The sequence below is a fragment of the Primulina tabacum genome, chromosome 6, assembly GCF_025594145.1.
Source record: "Primulina tabacum isolate GXHZ01 chromosome 6, ASM2559414v2, whole genome shotgun sequence".
Taxonomy (NCBI): domain Eukaryota; kingdom Viridiplantae; phylum Streptophyta; class Magnoliopsida; order Lamiales; family Gesneriaceae; genus Primulina; species Primulina tabacum.
Window position 1 is genome coordinate 2,940,394 of NC_134555.1, and position 17,549 is coordinate 2,957,942.

General features: G+C 33.8%; 3 protein-coding genes, 1 long non-coding RNA gene and 1 pseudogene across 6 annotated transcripts; 2 read left to right on the plus strand and 3 right to left on the minus strand.

The window, feature by feature from the left end:
- Window positions 1–1,897: 1,897 nt before the first annotated feature.
- Window positions 1,898–6,466, plus strand: LOC142548724 (metacaspase-1-like). Its single transcript, XM_075657218.1, has 5 exons — window positions 1,898–2,448; window positions 4,914–5,244; window positions 5,707–5,827; window positions 5,915–6,127; window positions 6,211–6,466. The coding sequence occupies exons 1-5, from the start codon at window positions 2,085–2,087 to the stop codon at window positions 6,268–6,270; spliced, it is 1,089 nt and encodes a 362-aa protein (XP_075513333.1). The 5' UTR covers window positions 1,898–2,084; the 3' UTR covers window positions 6,271–6,466.
- A 1,715-nt stretch (window positions 6,467–8,181) lies between these two features.
- LOC142548727 (E3 ubiquitin-protein ligase BOI-like) lies at window positions 8,182–9,819 on the minus strand. The gene is made up of 3 exons (XM_075657223.1): window positions 9,335–9,819; window positions 8,924–9,252; window positions 8,182–8,813 (listed from the first exon to the last, which is right to left on the minus strand). Exons 1-3 carry the CDS (start codon window positions 9,351–9,353, stop codon window positions 8,325–8,327), a joined length of 837 nt encoding a protein of 278 aa, XP_075513338.1. The 5' UTR covers window positions 9,354–9,819; the 3' UTR covers window positions 8,182–8,324.
- Window positions 9,820–9,884: 65 nt separating this feature from the next.
- Window positions 9,885–12,718, minus strand: LOC142548725 (cell division cycle 20.2, cofactor of APC complex-like; annotated as a pseudogene).
- A 174-nt stretch (window positions 12,719–12,892) lies between these two features.
- On the plus strand, window positions 12,893–13,260 carry LOC142548728 (uncharacterized). The gene is made up of 2 exons (XR_012820991.1): window positions 12,893–12,964; window positions 12,996–13,260. It is a non-coding gene; the product is annotated as an uncharacterized LOC142548728 (long non-coding RNA).
- LOC142548726 (translocase of chloroplast 34-like) lies at window positions 13,121–15,936 on the minus strand. Of its 3 annotated transcripts, none has more exons than XM_075657222.1 (8): window positions 15,785–15,936; window positions 15,356–15,459; window positions 14,858–14,965; window positions 14,627–14,751; window positions 14,265–14,529; window positions 13,850–13,918; window positions 13,608–13,769; window positions 13,121–13,383 (listed from the first exon to the last, which is right to left on the minus strand). In XM_075657222.1, the coding sequence occupies exons 2-8, from the start codon at window positions 15,452–15,454 to the stop codon at window positions 13,306–13,308; spliced, it is 906 nt and encodes a 301-aa protein (XP_075513337.1). In that variant the 5' UTR covers window positions 15,455–15,459; window positions 15,785–15,936; the 3' UTR covers window positions 13,121–13,305. The 3 variants fall into 3 exon arrangements, with proteins under 3 accessions (XP_075513337.1, XP_075513335.1, XP_075513336.1); XM_075657220.1 differs by having other exon boundaries at window positions 14,265–14,541; XM_075657221.1 differs by lacking the exon at window positions 15,785–15,936 and adding an exon at window positions 15,688–15,776 and having other exon boundaries at window positions 14,265–14,541.
- Window positions 15,937–17,549: the final 1,613 nt, after the last annotated feature.

Genomic DNA, 17,549 nt, shown 5'->3' on the forward strand with positions numbered 1-17,549 from the left:
ATTATTTTATTTAATATGGGTCCCACTTCATTAAATAAACCCCACCTAACATGACGATCATTATATAACATATATATGTCACGATGTTTAAAATTACAGTACTGTAGAAGAAGACACCATCACATATGCTATATACGTGGTATGTTATAAATAATTAAGAACTATCCTCGTACTTATTTTTTATTTAATTTTAATCCCACAATTTTTTAATTTTTTTTTGGTTTATTTGCTACATTTCAAGTGATTTGACCAAATTGTCTTCTATTTTAATAGCACTACATCTTGTTAAAGAGATTACGTGATGGCCTATTTCACCTTATTTAAAAGAAAAAATTTGAATAATAAAAAAAAAAAAAACAAGTTTCGTTTCAAAAATTGAAGGACCACAACTATTCAAGGAGCTCTACTGATGAACGCAATAGTTTTTGTGAGATAATTTCACAAATTAATTTTGTAAAACAAATATCTTATTCATGAAAAATATTATTATTATAAATATCGATAGAATTTATATGTCTGATCGAAAAAATGAAAGAGTATTTCTACTTACTGACTAATGCAAATTGTCCCCAACTACGAGTAGGTAGTTGACTGACAATAGGCTTTTAATTGAAGGAAGGCATCATCAGTCAGAAATTCGGACCGGCCTAGTCTGCGTTTGCATAGTTGGCACAAAAACTCCATTTATTTTATTTTACCATATTAAATGCCTTGTCCATATATACATGGAACTTGTAGAACCTTACACCTATTTCACATGTAAAATATGGCAATAACTTGAAAAAAAAAAAGTAACCAAACACAATTAATGGAAAATTATAATATAAATAACCAAGGGCACTTATGGCCCGCCCACCCGGGCAGAAGTCCTTTCTATTTTTAATTTTTTTATTTTATGTTGAAATTTGACAAAAATTTGTGTGAGACGGTCTCATGGGTCGTATTTTGTGAGACGGATATTTTATCTGGATCATTCATAGAAAAATATTATTTTTTATACTAAGAGTATTACTTTTTATTGTGAATATCGATAGAGTTTATTCGTCTCACAGATAACGATTCGTGAGACCGTCTCACAAAAGACATACTTTTAAAATTTTAGTTTAAACTTGTATTTAGTGCAGATATTTCAAACAAAATAAATAAATACAAAAGACAGAAAAATTAAACTTTTTGTATTAGTTCATAGAGCTCAAGTAGAAAAAGAAAGATAGAGCCCGATAAAATTAAGATTTTAGCCCTAAAAATCTATGAGTATGTCTCTTTTGAGACGGTCTCACGAATCTTTATCTGTGAGACGGGTCAACCCTTTCGATATTCACAAAAAAAAATTAATACTCTTAGCATAAAAAGGAAAACTTTTTCATGGATGACCCAAATAAGATATTCGTCTCACAAAATACGACCCGTGAGACCGTCTCACACAAGTTTTTGCCAAAATCTAATTACTATGAGGTTAATTGACATATATTATTTTGATTTTTTTTAATTAAAAAACAGACTAAGTATTATTGAATTATCTAAATTTACGGTTAGTTACATGGTATTCAATTATGGACGTAGATGAATAACATTGATATATTTATCTTCACCGAAAATTATCTAAATTTACGGTTAATGAGATCTTACTTATGTGAGTACTACCCTCACTTCATTTCAACGGGTAAGATCTTGCCACACATACAATTTTAAAAAAAAAATAGTGGGTCATATACATGCATGAGCAAATCTTGACCATCTATCATATCATGGAGACAATACCCACGTGAGTCACGATGAAATAAACCGTAACTAAGAGTTCATGAGTAAGACTTGTGAATTAAACATTTACATTAAATTTATAAATATCGCAAAATTAATAAATAACACAAGAGAGATATTACCAAAGGCGTGGCCAATAAAAAAACTCCCCGTTTTCATATTTTCCACCAACTCCATTTCCTTAATCCTTCCCCTCAATTTTGATTCTACTTTTCTCCGACGCTGATCACAATCGCCCACGAAAAAGAACTCAAAAAATCTACTGTAAATTGAACATTAATTGCACGTTAGCAATACTCTTGCTGAATCTTGATCGCTCAAAAATGTTGATGTTAGTAGATTGTTCCAACTGCCGGACGCCACTCCAGCTTCCGCCAGGCGCCGCCACCATCCGCTGTGCCGTGTGCAAGTCCATCACCCGTGTCGGCGATCCTCGTACCAATCCACCAGCTCCGCCTTCTTATCGTCCCACGCACTCCTCTGTCAACGGATCATACAATGGCCACTACGCGCCGCGGCCTGGTCCTTCTTCCACCGCCCACCTTCAGAAGAAGGCGGTGATCGTGGGGATCTCGTATAGATACTCGAGACACGAGTTGAAGGGAACCATTAATGATGCTAAATGCATGAAATACTTGCTGATTAACAGGTTCAAGTTCCCAGAATCCTCCATTCTCATGCTCACTGGTAATATTTTGTTTACTTGCTTTGATTACTCGTTTTTGTTTTGAATTTTGAAATTTGGGTCCTGTGAACAATTACAGTATCTTTTCTTTCAAATAAAAAAATTACAGTATTTTTAAATATGTTTCACTTCAACTTATATCTGTAGCATACATTTGAAGCCCATAAATTTTGGAGAATAAGTTAATAAAGGATAATCAGTGAATAGGGTAAATTGTTCTTCTCCTATACTTGCAAACAGCTTAAAATTTCAAAATTACTCGTGTAAGACGATTTCACGACGGATATTTTATTTGGATCATTTTTTTAAAAAAAATTATTTTTTATTATAAATATGGATACGATTTATTCGTTTCATGAATAAAAAAAACTTGTTCTAAAAGTTTTTACCAAAAAAAAGATGTTCTTTAATGATATTTGCAAATAGCTTATGAGTTTTACGGAAAAATAAGATGTATAGCCCCAACTAATTTTGAATATACTGCCGAAAAACTCTCTATTCCCCCAACACTAAAAAAAACCTAAAAAAGCAGGATTTTTGAAAAAATTGCAATTTTGATTGTTGTATGTTTGTTTTTTTTTTAAAAAAAAATTTGGTTCTTTTTGCTAATTTTTTTTAATTTTAATCTGTTATAATTTTTATTGTTTTTCGATGCGACACAAACGTGAAACACTCTTTTGAAAAAAAGAATTAAAATTTCGAAATATTAAAAGAGACAAGACTGTATTCTAAGGATGATAGCATAGATATAACCTAAACTGCAATTTTCCATGTTTTTAATTAAAGATGCCAAAGAAAACAGTCAATAAATCAAATTAGATGCAAAGCATGCACATGTAATGCATAGTTTTGAAGACGCGAATCTTTTGAAATTTTAAAAGATTTTACAACGGTTTTTATAATGTGAGACGTAAGTAATTTGACGACTTTTAATTATTTTTGTAGAATTTAAAAGTTTAGATATATTTAATCAAGATTTTTATATATTCTATAAAAATTTAATAGTATTCGAAATAGATATTTGTACTTAAGAGTTTTAAAAATCAATGTAGTATACAACTTTGACTTTTAAATTTTTTACAAAAATCTAGAAGTATTTAAAATGTCAATGGATTTTTAATAACTTTATATAATTCATTTACATATAGAGTAGATCTCTTGTGAGACGGTCTCACGAATCTTTATCTGTGAGACGGGTCAACCCTACCGATACTCACAATAAATAGTAATAGTCTTAGCATAAAAAGTAATATTTTTTATGGATAACCCAAATAATAGATCCGTCTCACAAAATACGACCCTGTGAGATCGTCTCACACAAATTTTGCTTTACATATAAATATTAAAACTTAGAATACAATTATAATTTGTCAAAAAATATCTTTGACTCATCCCAAAAATTTGGACTTTCCCTTCTCTTCTCTCCATCTCAGTCTTCTTCAAAAAATATTTTCATCTTCAGAGATTTTTCAATTTTTTTGTCAATAAAATTGAAAGTAATAATAATTTTTTAATAAATATAATTTAAATTCTTTATTAATTTTTTTTAATAAAATGACTTTTTTTAATTCCTTTTTAGTATTTTCAGTTAGTCTATAAGCTAATATATTTTTCTTCAAAAATTATATTTACTTAATAATAAATATTGTTTTAAATTATTTTTACATTAGTATATCACGTAAAATAATTACTAATTCAAATAAATCAATGAAAAATAATATGATATAATTAAAGGTACAAATCCACATATATAAGAAAACGTTTATAAATATTATAAAAGTGTTGCAAAAAGTCGGAATAGATGGATTTCTATCTGAAAACCTGTACGAATCTATTTAACTCGATAAAAATCTGTCAAATCCACAAATATCCGTCATTTAAAAAAAAGTTATTAAAAACTATTAACCTTCGATTGAATACACTCAACTTAGTTTATATGTTTCATAGCCAAATAATAAATGATACATGATCGTCAAAATCTGAAAAGTGAACCATATCTTTAAATTATTCTTTAGGTCCACAGATGGAACCGAAGTTTGAAATGTGCATCAGTTTTTGTCAAAACGACAGCTCGAAAAGATTCAAAAGGAAATAATTGGAGGATGCACATCAAATTTTTTAATAAACTCGCAAACAGTACATCAGAACTTTCAGAAATACAATAATCTGAGAAGTCGTAAAATAGAATGGCTTTCTTGGAATATGTTTGGATCCTGCAACATCTAAATGGTAGATACTCCAACGATTATATTATTACATCAGATGTACCTCACAATTAAGACAGTATTCGATGCATTATATAGAAAGAATTAAGAATTTAGTGAGTCAGGTGACCGACTAATTCAATAACATTTGTGAAAGGTGGCATATTTTGGTTTAATTTGTAACAATCCTATGAAATGCCCTGTGTTTCTTAACATTTTTGATACCATCCAACCCCCCTTAACACGTGCAAGTGTTGTTTCAGAAGAGGAAATTGATCCATACAAAATCCCAACAAAACACAACATTAGGATGGCTATGTTTTGGCTCGTGCAAGGTTGCCAGCCTGGGGACTCCCTGGTGTTTCATTACTCTGGCCATGGTTCACAAATGAGGAACTACACAGGAGATGAGGTCGATGGATTCGATGAAACACTCTGTCCTTTGGATTTCGAGACATATGGAATGATTGTTGATGATGAGATCAATGCAACTATTGTTAGGCCACTTCCTTGTGGCGTTAAGCTTCACGCAATCATAGACTCGTGTCACAGTGGCACAATGCTAGATTTACCGTATCTTTGTAGAATGGACAGGTTTGTTACTTGGGGACATAATAGATTTAAGTTCATTCCTTTGGTGCTATGCCTAATTCTATACTGACTAGATACTTAGCACATATTTTCTTATGTGCAAACACTATCTTACTCATACCCCTCTAGTGCGCCACTTCCAAAATATATCCGTACTCTCCCGAGGTTCCATGACAGCATCTCCCTCTTAAATATTTTTATTGACTTGTATATTCTTATGATGACAACACCTCATCCCCCAAAACAATTAGGAGATCTGTAATTATATCATATACACTAATGAAAACATGAACCAAAACTCCGACTCTGCCACTATTTGAGAACCATGTGATACAAAACACTGAAACAGAAGATAACAGGTGACCTTCGTTACTGTATTTTAAGCCTAATATTAGGGGTGCTGACAAATTTACCACAAAAAAATTACGAACTTTCAAATGTTTATCCGTTTGTATGTGAATTCAGAACTGGGCGTTATGTATGGGAAGACCATCGTCCTCGTACAGGTACTTGGAAAGGCACTAGTGGAGGAGAAGTCATATCCTTTAGTGGTTGTGATGATGATCAAATCTCAGCAGATACATCTGTAAGCTCAGTCTCCAACGTTTCGATATTGAGTTAACTTCTTGGCTACATATGTATGACATTTAATACACAAAAAACCGCTGGACAGGCTCTATCCAAGGTGACTTCAACAGGTGCAATGACATTTTCATTTATCCAAGCAGTTGAACGAGGCCAAGTAAGTAATCCTACATACGGAAGTATTTTAAATGCAATGAGGTCTACCATTCGAAATGCGGATGATGAAATAGGAGGGGGTGTGGTTACAACACTTCTTACAATGCTTTTGACTGGGGGAAGTGCTGGCATTGGAAAAAGACAGGTATGCAATTTTGTCAGGACTTTGTTATCTTTTAAAATGACAAATATCAACTTGTTCTACATGGCTTTTTCTCCCGGTTGCAGGAGCCACAGCTTAGTGCTAGTGAACCATTCGATGTTTATGCTAAGCCATTTTCTCTATAAGATGTAAGATTAGGAGTTCATTTCTGCTGCAACCAACGAGTGACACAGCAAAAGTTCTCGGCTCTCGGTCTTCTTTTTCACTGTTGATAATACCTGGTTTCCAAGTAATATTATTTTCTTTGTACATATAATATAAAATATCATAGATTATGCAAATAAAAACCTGTATAATAAGCTTAGATGCAAATGTTTTCGACTTCATTTTCTTGACCAGCACATCACCCATTTTGAAAACCAATCCTACCAAATTACTCTTAAGTATTCCAGAGAACTGTTCTAAGGTAAATTTTTCTTTTTCCTTTCTTCTTCATAAGGTGAGTACAACAAACATAGAATAATAAACAATTTTGCTACGTTTCTAGCACACTTGAAATTTTTACCAGCTTACTTCTCGTCTTCAAGTAATTCAGACCCGGTTTCTTCTTGTACATCGTTCTTTAACAGCAAACATTGTCTCATGTATCTTGCACTGTCCTTCGAAGCCAAGTTCTCATATTCCTGTCACCATAACATCACCAGGTGAGTATCCAATAATCAATCATCTAAAATAATCAAATACTTTTATTTAAGTTCCCATGATTTCGTGAAAAGAAAACATGCGTACCTTCTTCATGTCATTAGGGAGTTCACACCATTTCTTACTCAACCTCTTGCTTGTTTCCTCAAGGAAGAACACTTAACCCCGCCCCAATTTGTCATAACGAAAAAGGCATAAGAATTGCATGGCCTCAAGGGAAAACTCCGCTTTCTAAGCATTCTCTCAAACGCATTATGTCCTTTCCCAGTTTCCATCTTCGTTTTCTTCCCCGAACTGGGCCTACCCTGAAAAACACCGTAACTGCCACTGGCATTATACTTCACCGGAGACAAAACCCCACTCCTCAACCTGGTCACAATGTCATCTCTCCTCCTCATCCAAGATTCTTCGTTCAATTCATTCTCACCCACGCTACGATCTTGAGTTTCATGACCTGAAGTAGGATATGCAGAAGACAGAGAATCAGCGGAATCACGAAAGGTGCCCATTTCTTGGACATTTGCATCAGAAAAGCTGCCGGGACAGCCAGGATTCTGTTCCCTTCTTTGGATACTGAACTGAAGGGAGAATTCCAACTCTCCGGTGTCTCCTTCCACGCGTACAGTATCACCGGCAAGAAAACCGGATAAACGGAGAGGAATTGAAGGAGAAATGACGAAATTGGCTGGAAATCCGTGACTGGATTAACGTAATCGTCGGCCATTAATTCAGATTTCGTTAGAAGAGAGGAAAAGATCAGTAATTCACAGTTCTCCTCAACAGAATATATATAATAGATACAGCCGCAACTGATCATTTTCCTCTGCGAAGCGTTTCATTTTTCAGTTACAAGGATTATTATTTCTCACACGTAGACGAGACTAGTAATCGTTGCATGTGTATATTAATTTATATTATAACAAAAAGCTAAATTATGCATTAAAGACAGGCAAAAATCTGTGTGAAATGATATCACGTGTCATATTTTGTGCGACATATATCTTATTTGGATATCCATTAAAAAATATTATTTTTTATGTTAAGATTATTACTTTTTATTGTGAATATCGGTAAAGTTGACCTGTCTCACAGATAAAGATTTGTAATTACCGTCTCACAAGAGACCTACTCTTAAAGATTATATATACTAGAATGAATATTCGAAAAAAAAAAATTTGTGTTTTGAGTCTAAAATTGTATTTATACTAACCGTGATGAAATAGACAATAATTGGTTTTTGTGTTATCTGAATAAATCTACGAGTCAATACACTAATATGTAAACAATGTTGATCAGATAAACTACGTTGAATAAACCATATACAGTAAACTCAACTAAAATAGCACAACTCAGCTGTAGTCATTTAAGGCAAACTTGTCTTTTGATTACTCTGATTATGGAAAAAGTACATTTTCTTTAATGTAATAAGATTTTAATATGAAAACTTAAACTAAAGATTTATATATTTCCTGGGCTAAACCCTTTGTCTGAAGAAGATTTATGAAAATTTCTGGAACTCTAGCTGGCTTCTTCCCCGTTAAGATGGGAGACGCACTTCCACACTCGTCCTCTTAACCGAGCCGCAAACAGGGCATTCCTTAACGGCGGAGTCGCACTGCACACAGACACAAACATGGCGACAAGGCCACATCATCACCATGGCCACCCGCTCCTCACAGACTTTGCACTCGAGTTTAACGGATCGAACTCTGTCCGGGTCAGTAAACGACGATTCCTCATCGTCTTGCGGCGTTTCTGCGTACCGCCGAGTATCCACTGCATCCCGCAGGCGGGACTGTAAAGATTTCGTCACTTGCTCCAAGAACTCCACCCTGTCGTGTACCTTTTCCTTTTCCGCCTTGTAGTGTGCCGCCATCTCTTTCAATTCCGTGTTTTTGATCATATTTTCTTGCAGTTCCATTTCTCTTTCTCTCAGTTTCTTGGTCGCTCTCTCCTCAGCCGCGTTATGGGTGATGCGGTGGTGCTCCGACAGCATTCGTCCTAATGCATACCTTAGATTCACTTCCTATTTACATATAACAAAATCCTCATCATTCTTACATTAATCATTAAAAAGATCACGTTAGCAAAAAAAACTAAGATCATCCCATTAAAGTATACGCGAAAAGTGATTACATGGGCTGTGATTATTTGATCAATTTGATTATCGTTTCGCCATTTCATAACATCTACGGAGAGCTGCGGGTACTTCTCAGCAATGGAGTGCAGTGGCTGAGACGAAGTGAAGGGTATGTAAGCACCTCGGGAAGTAGAAGAAAAGGGTTTGAAAGGCGCTGCGGCGTTGAGGATTTGATGAACTCGTGACTGTTGGCCGCCATTAACAGGAATATCAGGAGAAGAGAAGTGCTGCTGACCTTGAAGATTGAAGAGGTTAATCTGTTGATGTGCTTTGAATGGTTCTTCTGCAACTTCCTTCATTTTTCTCTTGCGTGAATCCTTTGGCACTGCAAGAATCGTAAAAGGGTTGGAATAATAACCGCTTAAAAAACAAGAAATTTAACTTCAGAGATATAGAGGGAGAGGCACCTTCATTTTTAAGGATCATTGCAGAGTAATGGACCTGAAACGGTGGCGGAGTTTGGGGCGGTGGAGGAGTTTTATAAAGAGTGAAACGGTGGCACAATCCAAATTAATTAATACATCTATATTAACAGACACAACTTTTCATCAAATCCCTTTGGAAATTAAAATGGGGTGGGGTTTCAGTTAATGCTTCACTGCAAACCCCTGCCTGCCTCCTGTTAAGAGTAAAGAACGTTTTTTTCTTCGTTATATTATATTAATCAATGTATTTAATTAATAATTTATTTTAATTTTAAAATATTAAAAGTTAGGATAACATATCATTTAAGCAAATAAGAGATTAGTGTTATAAAAAATATAATAATATAGTATGAAATAGCAGCATCTTAGTAAAGAAAAAAAACTCAAAGATGGTTATAAAATAAATGGTAGATTCTTACTATTTTAACTCAAATTATATTAATTCAAGATTTGTATACCGCGTGTACTCGTATGTTTCTCTTCGTTAACTCTCGGAACAAAAGCAGATAACCAAATCTATATTCAGGGAATATTGATTTGCTATAATATTTTGTTGCATTTAGATTAAAAGATTTGAATTCGAGCAGCACTCAGAGTACTTTGGACATCAAACCCAAGTTGGTAACAGCAAAAGAGTTTTACTTTCTTTCCATTTCATATCATCTCATGGGTGATGTTTTGAAAGACAACAGACTTTTCAAATATGAAACGTTTGAACTGGTATCTTGTGCAGGACCAAACACCTCCCAGAATCGTAGAGTTTCATCTGCTCCAGCTGAGACCACTGTCAGGCCATCCGGGCTCTGTACAAAGTGAATTAAACGAAAAACGAATGTTACTGCATTTGAATCGGTTCCATATTTTACGATTCTTGTGTTACGTGACGTGTAATATCAAACCTGGGAAAGATGAAGAACTCTAGATGCATGACTCAAGGATTGTCCGATTTTGGACATGGATGGATACTTCCATAAACATAATTGGTTCTGACATTCAGTTCCATAGCCGTGTCCACTCAGTATCTCTTTATGATGACTGTTCCATATCAGCTCACATATCTGTTCAAGTAACACCCACAAAACCAAGTTTTATCGAGTCATTGCAAAGTAGCAAGGATGCAAAAATGGAAATAATCGGAGATCAAATGTAAAACCACTAGTTAAAGATAGTTTAAAATCACCTCAGAGATAGTAAACAGTATTAAAACTTGCCTGTGCTTTAGTATCTATACTGCGAACACAGGCTCCTTTTTGCACATTCCACAACTTGAGTGTTCCGTCATCTGTGCCTCCTCCAGAAGCTAGTATGTCGTCGTTATACGGGCACCAAGCAAGAGCCTTCACGGCAGCACAATGACTATTAAAGCGGTGAATGTAATGCATTGAGCTCATTTTACATGCATTCCATATATAAACAAGATTGTCAGTTGCCACCGCTTGCTAGAATATTTCCAGTGCTCGACCACTTCAAACCGCAAACTTCATGAGTGTGCACTTTCACGTTACATATCAAGCTGTTCTTTGCTCTTACTGTCAAACACGATAGCAGACTAAAATGTGATCAAAAGAGAACTAGGTTCATAACATCACTAGATATTATAACCAATCACAAACTTGAATACCGTCATGATTAATAATGGATCTATCACAGCTTCCCGATGTCAACGTGTGACTGTTCCATGCGATACAGCCAATCCTTCTCTTGTGACCTTTAAGACATCTCACCTGAGAGAATATTAAGGAACTTCAATCCAAAACAAAATAAACGTGGATCTGAAACCAAAGAACATGTATATAATTCTTACAAGTTTAAATGTCTCTGCATCATAGAGCTCTATCACGGAGGACCTGTATCCTGCTGCTATAGTTTTGGCATCTTCAGACCAGGCAACACTAGCAGGATAGTCATCATCGCTGTTGGCCTCGGATACCAACGAAATTTTACTGCTATCTGCATTCCATAGGTATAAATTTTTGTCCAAAGCAACAGCAAGAATGTTGGTTCTTCCCCAGTCCATGACATTGAGATAGTAATCATTCCTTATATTAGGTGCATCCAGAATACGGGATTCGTGCTGCACATCAGCATGCACATGTAAGCTTGCGGATGCAAAATTAAATTAAAAAATTTGCACTTGTAAATACAGTAAAATTACGTAAAGATGATATCAAACAAAAATCCGTGATCTAAAACCAGAGAAGATATATCTAAAAAAAATCTCGAAAACTCAAGCTTGTGGTTAATCAACTTGCACTTGTGTAGGAAAAGAAAGTGTTAATATGGGAAAGTAAAAATTAACAGCAGAAATTTTAACCTCGGGCATGTCATTATGTACCTTAGGGAACTGTCGTAAGGGCTTATGATCTGAGATATCCTCATCACTACGTCTCATCTCATTAATCATATGGGGTGATTGCGATTTTCTACTCGATTTGGGGCTGCCCCTGAAAACCAACATCTGAAATGGCCTTCCTTCAACATCTAAAGTCAGATTTTCCAACTTCTTTTGATATGCAATCTGGTTTATATTCAAATGAGAGCAAGAACTAGTAGTCACTCATCCATCTATTGAATCAGTTGCGGTGCTATAGTATATCATCATTTTTCGTTGATAATTTATTTAGAAACAAAAAAATGTGAACCCTTCTTATGATTTGCTTACATATCAAACATACAAATTTATCGCCTCCTTGATAAAAAATTCTCACAAGTTCAAAAATCCTTATTACCAGAAAATTTCTTCAGATGAACCATCTTTTCTAACGCAAAATCAAACATAAAGAAATTCTCATTTGCTTTCTCATCAAGTAATCTACTCGTTCTACTCATCAACATGACCAAAAATAAAAATACCATCAAATACCCATAATATAATTCAAGAAAACGAGAAGTCCTAATTTGATAATGAGTGATTAAAAAAAAAATTTAAAAAACTCAACTCTGAAGTTAGTCTCCTTGGGTCCTGCATTATTCCTGGTTGTCAATGCACTATGGGCTTGATCAAGATCCATCAGGCTCCTATTCGGTATAAATCTATCTCCCTAAAAACAACACAACTGTTATAAAAAGAAGTAATGAAAACATGAAATCGTTGCGAATCCCTTGATTATTCAAGAAAAATTTTACGCAATCCCTACCGGGAAATCGTACTCCACAGGACTATCGTGGAGGCGAGTAGGCGAGTACCAGTCGGATTGAAGTCTCCAGTCGTATTCATGATCCATCTGTTCAAAATTTCACAAACCCAGAAACTAAATCCAGCGCATGCACCAAAACATTTCGTTCATGCACCAAAACGTTTTGTTCATCAACTGTTAATGCGGTTCTTGAAGAGAATCACAGCATTTTTCTTCGACTTGCGAGAGTTTCCACACTTCAATCTACTGCTGCCTCGCGCCAAAAATATGGGTGGCCTTTCCCATATATGATGAAGACTGGCCTTGCCGTTAGGTGATATTGAAACCGTTGGGTAATATAATTTGGGACGCGACCAATAAATAGGGAATTTTTTTATATTTCAAATTAATTTATTAATATTTTAAATTAAATAATGTCGACCCGAAAAAAATATAATAATATTTGAACTTGGAAACATAGACGTTGAGGTAAACAGTTCCACAAAAATTTTCAAAACATGGTCAAGTGTTTTATTGAATTAAATTATAATTTTATCATGCAAAAATACTATTATTTTGATAATCTCAACATATATAAAAGAGAAGGATTCGCCATATATTATGGTAAATGCACTGAATCAAGAATACCCCGGAGCATAACCATCGTCTCGAAATAGTTAAAAAAATCGAACTCAAATGTACGGCAAATGCAAATACAGCCGGAAATCACAGATGATGTAGAAATAGATAACTAACAGGACACATCAAGATTCAAGGAAAAAATACAGAAAATGAAACTTGAGAGAAAGACAGGAGGGTGGCGAGTATGAATTTGTGCTACCCCCTTGGAGATTCAGTCCCTCTGAATATATCCTTGCTGATCCACTTCTCAATTGTTTTGATGACAAAGAAGTACTGTTACAAGGAGAAAATGAGAATCAAGTATCACTCCAATAAGTCATGGCTTTCTCTATGTGGCAAGATGGGATAGTATCGATGTTATCCAAATCTTGTGAACCCAATATGCAATTTATCTTGGGTCATGTACATCAATTAGAGATGCATTCCGTGTAACAAATTTAACAATTGTTTGATATATGTCTCATTCGTGTGCTTATAAGTGTTGGAACATCACTTACTTGGAATGCTACAATGACAGGGATGAATAGCTTTCCTCTATCATTCGCATTTGGTCCTTCAATCAGCTTCCGATCAACAAGGATACTCTTTTTTCCGTTTAAGGTAATTTCGGTGATAGTACGAACCAAATTGGGTATCCAAGGAGAACCAGTTGGGAGGATCTACAATGCAGATGAACAATTTAGGAACGTTGGCAAAATAGCGAGACTTTAAACAGGAATTCTCAAGGAAACAAACCGACCTTCTCGTCGTACTCATTCTTGTTACATCTCCCACTATTCTCAACCAAAGCAACTGGAATGGCATAATTCTATTGAAAAAAGCAGCAAAGAGCTAAAGTGAGATCACACCTGCAGACATCTCAATGTATTTCAAACCATTAAATGAATTAATTGCTAAATCTTGAATTGCTTTCATTTGATAATTAGTGAAAAAAATTGCATGAAAAATTAAAACGTTTCAGAACCCAATAGAGAAACATTTGACCAAATAGTCCTATGTCCTCCAGACACACTAACTATTCCATAGCACAGTATGTCTATCAGTTCGATTTCTTCAATTGTTGTAATGAGAATCACTTCAGGTAAATGATGGAAACAATTTTTCCTTTAAAAGAAAGAAAACGGAAGTATGATCAGCGTAAAATTTAATCATACCTGAGCGTCCGTTTTACCAATCCTAGCTCCTTGCCGGATGCATTTCAAGAGAGACTCCGATCGTCTGGAAAAGAACTCCTCATAACTCAATAAGTCTGGAGGAGAGAGCTGAGCATGTGTGAGGACAACCATTGATTTTTGCCATATATCTTTGCCAAAACTATCAGCAATGGCTTTTACGATCTGTTTGTCCAAATTATCCACTCTATATGCATCCAAACGATCCACATAAAGCAGAACATCTATTGTCTTGTTCAAAAGAAACCTGCCCAGAAAGCTACAAACAAATTTATCACATCAAACTCAGATATTTTTGCAGAATCATAAACCTTCGTTAGCCACTAATATATGCTAATGAAAACCTTTTAATGGTCTCGAGCACTTGGTCGCTGACATATCCTCCCTCAACAAGCCCTGGGGTATCGATGATGTTCAGTGTAAATCCTGATCGTGATCGTGAAACAACCACGGGCCTAGGAGTTTCTGACTGAAACAAAATGGAATGAATGCCTCAAGGATTACATTACCCTTAGACCTTAAGTAATGGAAAAAAAAAAAGCAAACAAAAACCACAGACAAAGAGCACTATATACCTGAAAAGCACTAACTGTGACAACTCGTTCCCCAATAATCGAGTTGACAGTCGAAGATTTTCCAACACCACCTTTCCCCATCACAAGGATTGTCAATGTATTGATATTCTACAGGAAATAACAAACAGCGTTATTGCCATGGATACACCTTATACATCAAGTACTTATAGATAAGACCACCTACATTTTCTGAGAGAAGTAAACAGAAACATACAAAAATACCGAGGAGCCATTCTCGAGCTTCCAACCATTGTTCTTGATAGCTAACTAGGTGTCTTTTGAGAGTCAAGTCAAACAACTTTACAGAATTTTAATTCGAAATTTGAATATTTTTATATTAATTGGTCGCCCCTACTTGTTCTCATTTCGATTCATATTCAACAATATCTTCCCGCTTTTCATGGGGACGAAACAGGTAGAACCAAACAATCTTGATCTTATTTGCTACCATAAATGGTACTCAAGAACATCCATCAAGCCATGAGAAAAAAGTGGAACCTGGTTCTTTAACTTTGACAACAAGTCAACCAATTTCTCCTGAGTTGCTGCAGGAAACTGCTGAATTGCAGTCCATTCTCTAACTAGCTGCACCGCCATCTAAACTGAAAACCAAGAAAAAGAATTTCCCGAATAAAAATTTGCTAGGAAAAAAACTCCCAAGAGCACATAATCAAAAGGTAGCCAAGGACAAAAATAGTAAATCTTTTATGAATTTGAGACAAAACTCGCTTAAGAAACAACAAAAAAAATTTTTGAATACACAACACATGATAAACTGAAAAAAGACAAAACATAAAAGAAACATCAGAAAGGCGGAGAAAAAAACTTACACAGTCAATTGACTCAATTACACAACAAAATCTCAGATGAAAAATAGGAAAATTCAAAGAAAAAGGAAGATTTAAGCGAACCCTATTGAGGGAATACCTTATCTATCTTCGAATTCACCGCCGCACCGATAAAACAACTTTTATCTCGTTGTCTAATACTGAGCGTTCAGCGAACTTGGAAGCTCCTTAGCCCTCAGGCTCGTGCGATACGAATTACATGAAAGGACTACTACATGTTAAATTACTACAACATCCTTTCGAGTTAACCTTAATCACGGAATTGAATTTAGGAAAACAAGATCATCTAGACTTTGACCACCTATGTGATATATTGAGCAAGTCTTCTATGACACGGCCTCACGAATTTTAATTGATCGATATTCACAATAAAAAATAATACTTTTAGCATAAAAAAATATTTTTTCATGGATGACCCAAATAAGATATCTGTCTAATAAAATATGACCCGTGGGATCGTCTCACACAAGTTCTGACATATATATATAAAAGTAGAGTTTTTGTCAAAATTACTGTAGAGTTTTTGTCAAAATTAGTAATTTCCCGCCAAAATGTCATTTCTAAAAAAAGGAAAGATTTATCATGAATATTGACATATGTGTACGGCAATAAATGATCACTTTGATTATTGTTTTTATTGATTATATCAATTCATTTAATTCAATTTTGAATTTAATTAATTTTTATATTAATTCAAATGTAATTTATATATTATATGTCTTTTATTATTTTTTATTCAAATTGAAACTAAACTCTATTGAAAACATAAATTACATTAAAATTTTTGCATTGATTATATCAATCAATTTAATTTGTGATATTTATATCATGAATATTGACATATGTGTACTGCAATAAATGATCACTTCAATTATTGTTTGCATTGATTACATCAATTCATTTAATTCAATTTTGAATTTAATTAATTTTTATATTAATTCAAATGTAATTTATGTATTATATGTTTTTTTATATTTTTACTTAAATTAAAACTAAACTCTATAGAAAACGTAAATTATATTAAATTTTTGAATTGATTATATCAATCAATTTTATTAAAAACTGTATAAATAAATTTCAAATACAAATGATTGCAATGTTTAGTATCACTCATGAGGTAAATCATTCAAAAATACATTTTGTTATTTTAAGTAATTTATTGCCCAAATTATTTATTAAAAAAAATATAATATTTAATTATTTTATTTAATTTTTCTATTAAAAAAAAATTAGTTGAGTTATAAAAGTTATCACTACAATAAGGTTTTCCAATGAACATTAAATTACCATCTAATAATCATAATTTTTTATCTCAGATACATATTATTTCGAAATTACCTTAATTTAAAATAATTAATGCATTGTACTTTTCTTCCAAAACCATATGTATATTGTATATCTTGAATTGTCTTCTTAAAAATTCAAATATGAGAGCACAAGAAAATTAAAAGAGATAGATTCAAAAGAGTTTTAAATGGACATTAAATTATTCTCAATAAACATGTATATTACCCTCAATAATCAGAAATGTTTAACACCTAATACATGCAATTCGAGATTTCCATAATTTGAAAGAGTTAATGTATGATATAATTTTGTCAAAAGCATCCAATGTATATTTTTTGTCTCTTGGGATGTTTTATTTGAATTTTAAATTATAAATAATGCAATATTGCATATTATGTTAGAAACCAATTTTATTCTATTTATCTTACTAAATTTATCTACACCAAAATTGAATTTGAAAATGACTCCTCTTTTCAACACCATATATGATTTGAATCCTTCCAAGATGTAATATTCGTTTAAGTTTAGATTTGTTCGTTATTATAACTACCTAGATA